The sequence below is a fragment of the Arachis ipaensis genome, chromosome B02, assembly GCF_000816755.2.
Source record: "Arachis ipaensis cultivar K30076 chromosome B02, Araip1.1, whole genome shotgun sequence".
Taxonomy (NCBI): Eukaryota; Viridiplantae; Streptophyta; class Magnoliopsida; order Fabales; family Fabaceae; genus Arachis; species Arachis ipaensis.
The window spans coordinates 83,463,781-83,469,192 of NC_029786.2; the positions used below are offsets into that span (position 1 = coordinate 83,463,781).

The 5,412-nt window shown below is 32.7% G+C and overlaps 1 protein-coding gene across 1 annotated transcript in view; it reads left to right on the plus strand.

Moving 5' to 3' along the window:
* Positions 1-5,412, plus strand: part of LOC107625553 (alcohol dehydrogenase 2-like) — a 58,699-nt gene that overhangs the window by 27,352 nt on the left and 25,935 nt on the right. Inside the window, exon 3 of the mRNA XM_016328220.2 lies at positions 433-479. Within this exon, the coding sequence (XP_016183706.1) occupies positions 433-479 (47 nt within the window). The remainder of the gene's footprint in view (positions 1-432; positions 480-5,412) is intronic.

Genomic DNA, 5,412 nt, shown 5'->3' on the forward strand with positions numbered 1-5,412 from the left:
CGAAATAAGTAAATAAATAATAAATATATAATTTTCTATTAGTGTATTTATATCTGTAAATATTATATTATTTTATTTATTTAAATAAAAAAATCCATATATATTCCATAACAATATACATCTTTTTTGTAGACTCAGTTAAAAGAAATTTATGCATAGATAAGATATATATGTAATTTTAACATCTCAAATTTAATATAGTAATTAGTACAGTCACCTGAAATATAATGCTAATCGAAAGTTTAATTTCTCTATGCAGATCTAACTTGTCTATATTTTGCCTAAAACACTTTCTGTCTTTTTCTACCGATTATGTTGCCTGCTCATTTATATATGTTTTAAATGCAATTATTGTCAAATAATAAATAAATGTTAATGTGATTTCTAGCGTACGTATAACTAACAATTTCTGCTGTGAATGAATGTGATCAGTGCGTACCACCAATATTTCCACGCATATTAGGACACGAAGCATCTGGGTAAGTTGTAATCATCAATTTGATTGCTCCTGGCCTGTTGCCATTAATGCTTCCCCACCATGAATACATATTGAATTAGAAAAAAAAAAGTCATTTAAAAATGATATAAATCATTTGAAATAAAATATTTCTAATTTATAATTTTATAAATAATGTAAGTTTAAATCTTATAACTAATTAACCCAAAATTATTTGCATAAATAATATTATTATATTTTTTTTCTCAAACTTATTAGCACTCAAAGAAAATAAAGGAAACTTTCCAATACTCATTCAACTATTCAGAACATTTGTTCAATTCATAAAACACCCAACTGTGATAGTGATACATTTGCTTAACTTTATATAGACAAAATCTGTAAATAAAATAATAAAGACAATAAGATATTTTTTTAGTGGTAAAATCTAACTAAGCTAGTATTTAGAATTTGTTAAATAAAAAAAATTAATCAAATTTGCACAAATAGATCCGCAGATTTTGGTAGGACAGGCGGACGGGACGGGCCGGTCCGCCCCGTTTATGGGACGGGCCTAGACGGGTTGGGGCAGGCTGACCCGCTTTGCCATTCCTAATGTTGGTGGTTATTTGTCTTTTATTGAACTGATCAATTCAGCACCATTGAACTATTCCTTTGGCTCCAAGAATAATTCTTTCCATCCATCATATTTTCATTTGCAAACTTTGGTGTCAAAAATAAACTCACTATTTCTACTTGCTTTTGTGCTATGCCAGAATATGTGATGCTGTATAATGCTTCTTGCTTTCCTTGTCCAAACTGTAGCTGACTAACTGTAATACCCAATTTTTTTGTCCAAAACTAATTGGCTTTATTTCCTTTGGACTGTGCAACTTTTTTTTAGATGGGCCTACACAAACAACACTCATCAAATAACACTTGGTTAATCAAGTTGGGCTGATTTGCAGGTGAGCCTTAGCTCAGATGGTAAATCATGTGCCTCTTAATACGCTGTTTTTGGGTTCGAACCTTGGTGTATGCACTAAGTTGAAAAAAAATCCTTTAGTGTTGTGTGGGTGAGTGTATAGTGTGGGTGTATAGTGATACCCTTTAGTGTTGTGTGGGTGAGTGTGTAGCGTGGGTGTATAGTGATATCTAGAATTGGGATTGTCCAATCCATCCGACCAAACTTCCGGCACATTCTGTTCACCTGACACTACCGGAAAGCTGATTTGGACTCTTTCATGACACGTTGGCCAGGTAACGGCTAGTTCACGTGGATTAGTAAACTTTTATGGTGCAATTTAGTCCCTAAATTAAAATTAAAAATTTTAATCCCCAAATTTAATTATTATTCTCTTCTCTATAGTAGTAACCCCTCTCTTTTCTTTTCTTCTCTTCTCTTCTCCATATGGATGTGAAAGAGACTACAAATTACAATTTCATTGAAAGCACGCATATGTTTTGTTAATTAAAAGTCACATACTATGTCTTTGTATTTAACATTTTATGCACTCATTTAACTCTAGTTTAATTAAAATGTTTTACAAAATTCAATTTTATATTTTTATATGATTTTACAAAAATCTATCTCTTGTATTTACGGAATTAAAAAGTTACATCGTTATTATTATATACTACATTACATTTCCTTTCGAATCCTGTTCCAAAATAACCATACATCATCCTAATTTAACTATCATTTACATAGTATTAATATAAAGTGTTATATTATGGCATTTCAAATCGTATGACATCTCCATTAAAATGACGTGTCTAAAATTTTATTATAATTAAATAGGTATTTTAAATTAATTAAAGGTAATATTAGAGAAAAAAATTTATCTAATTTAATATTTATTATTTTAGTCTCTAATTAATAAAAAACTAATTAAGCAAAATAAATATAATTAACTAATTTAAGACACTAATTTGATCATATTAAAATATTAATCATATCATCTTTTTGTTTGCAAATGTCATGCTGATATTTTAACATTTTATATTAGCATTACAGATGAGTTGAGATTCACAATTTATGAATTTAGAAATCAATTTAATCATTTTTAAAAGTCAACAAATTTTTATGAACGTTCAAAATTTTAGAAACTAAACTTTGCATTATTTCTTTAATTATATATATCATCTAACATTTTTATGTTATAATCTCACCATCTTTCTTACAGAAAAAAAAGGATAAAAGCGGTTAAACTTGTTCAAATAATGGTTGTTAAGAAAACTTTAGTTGTTGTTATTGTTATAAGATACTTCAACTAAAAATAAACAAAAAGAAAAATCTTGTGAATTTGGGATATGAAGATCTATGCCTATAGAAAAAAGAGGGATTACTATAGAGAAGAAAATGATGATTAAATTTGCGGATTAAAATTTTTAATTTTGATTTAGGGACCAAATTGCACCATAAAAGTTTACTAATCCACGTCAGCTAGCCGTTACCTGGCCAACTTGTCACGGAGGAGTCTAGATCAGCTTTTCGGTGGTGCTAGGTAGACGGAATGTGCCGGAAGGACGAATCTGAGTCTCGAAATGCAACTTCAGGGACGAATATGGGTAACTTTTAAGTTCAGGGACTACTATGAGGCTCAAGTGCAACTTCAGGGACCACTTTGAGGCTTATCTTGTTTAAGGACAGTAACTCATAGCCAGCGACAAACCCTTAAATAAAGCTCAGTACTACGACAGATTAGTCCTTAACTTGCCGAATTGAGAAATACCATGAAAAATAAAAAAATAACACTTGGATTTTTTAACTCAACCAAATATGTTTGTCATCATAAAACGTAATATTACTATTTTCTAAAGTCAACAAAAATAACTAAACTGTGAGGGAGAGAGAAAGAAAAGGAAGGGTAAGAAAAGGAAGGCTAAGAGTTATTATAGGAAAGTTTTATTTCTATCCGTTGAAATTATAGCATATAACCACTATATAAACATTTGTAGAATTTCAATTCAATCATTATCAACAATAACAACTACATTCACATCTTCTTTTTATATTATTATTATTATTATTTTATTTTATTTCCTTTTCTCTTTAGTAATTATATAGCGAGTGCATTATTGTGAGTAGTGTTCAATTTCATATTACTTTGTAGCTATTAGAAGTCAAAATTCTGCTGCAGACTCAACAATTGGTATCAAGAGCCAACATTATATTATTCATTATTTGAGTGGTAAAATTCAATTTTGAATATAATGGCTTCTACTAGTAGTAATGTCAAAGTAGGCAAATATGAAATCGAAAAGTTCAATGGAAAAAAATGATTTTTCCTATTGGAGGATGCAGATGAAAAATCTGCTTATATCACAAAAATTACACAAGGCACTGGCAGGAAAAGAGAAAAAGCCGGAGGAAATGAAAGATGAGGATTGGGAAGAATTAGATCTTGAGGCGCGGGCTGCAATAATCTTATGCCTTGAGAGGGATGTTACTTTTTTGGTAAATGAAGAAGCAACTGCAGCAGGCGTTTGGTTAAAGTTAGAGAGTAACTTCATGACGAAGACTCTAACTAACAGGATCTACTTAAAATCCAAATTGTATACATGCAAGATGGATGAAGGCACCTCAATCCGAGAATATATCAATAAGTTTGACAGGATCATATCAAACTTAAAGGATATAGATGTGAAGGTTGATGATGAAGACCAAGCACTCATATTGTTACTTTCATTACCGAAGTGCTATGAAAATCTGGTGCAGACATTGATGCTGGTGGGTGACACTCTGACCATGGATGAGACGAGGGCATCACTTTTAGCGGATGATCTACGTAAGGTTGCTACAAGTGTAATGTCATCTTCAAATGGAAGAGAGTATAATGATCATGCACAAGGATTGTTCGCAGCTAGAGGAAGGACTAATGAAAGAGGAAAAGGTAATAAGCGTGGAAAGTCTAGGCCAAAATCTAGACCTCACGCGGAGAGAACATGCTTTAAATGTGGTGAGGCTGGACATTTCAAAGCAAATTGTCCAAATAAGAAGATAACTTTCAAGAAACAGAACAACGACGACCCAAAAGAAAAGCAAGAAGCAAGCTACGTCTCAAATGATGAGGAAGATTGTTACTCTGTGACAGAACAATCTTATGAAATCTTCGATAAGTGGATTCTTGATTTAGGAGCCTCTCACCATATGTGTCCAAATAGGCAGTGGTTTACTACCTATGAAAGCATAAATGGTGGCACAGTTTTAATGGGCAATGATCATGCTTGTAAAGCTGTGGGGTTGGGTACTGTAAGAATCAAGATGCATGATGGTGTCGTAAGAACCTTATAGGATGTGAGACATATTCCAGACTTGCGGAAAAATCTGATCTCCATAGGTTTGTTGGAGAAAAATTGTTGCAAAATAGTTGCGGAAAATGGGGTACTGAAAGTTGTTCGTGGTTCTTTGGTAGTGATGAAAGGAGTTTGTCACGGTAATCTTTATTCTCTTTTGGGGACAACGGTTATATGTGAGTTAGCAGTTGGAATCGGTGGAAGTAGAGATCAAACAGATTGTACGAGAATATGGCACATGCGGCTTGGACATATGTCAGAGAAAGGTCTATCATTGCTTTGTGAACAAGGTTTGCTGAAGAATATGAAGAAACCACAAATGAAATTTTGTGAGCATTGTGTATATGGAAAGGCACATAGGGTGAAGTTTTCTACAAGCAAGCATAAAAGCAGAGGGTTGTTATACTACGTGCATACTGATGTTTGGGGCCCGGCTAAAGTTACTTCCAAGGGTGATTCCAGGTATTTTGTTACTTTTGTTGATGATTATTCCAGGTATGTTTGGATTTACTTCCTCAAACATAAGAATGAGGTATTCGATACTTTTAAGCGATGGAGAGCAATGGTTGAAAACCGAACAGGTAGGAAGCTGAAAACTGTAACACCCTAACTACCAAAGCTCACGCTTCCGGCTGCGCAACTCTGATAGCTCGGATATTACGACGACACTTATACTA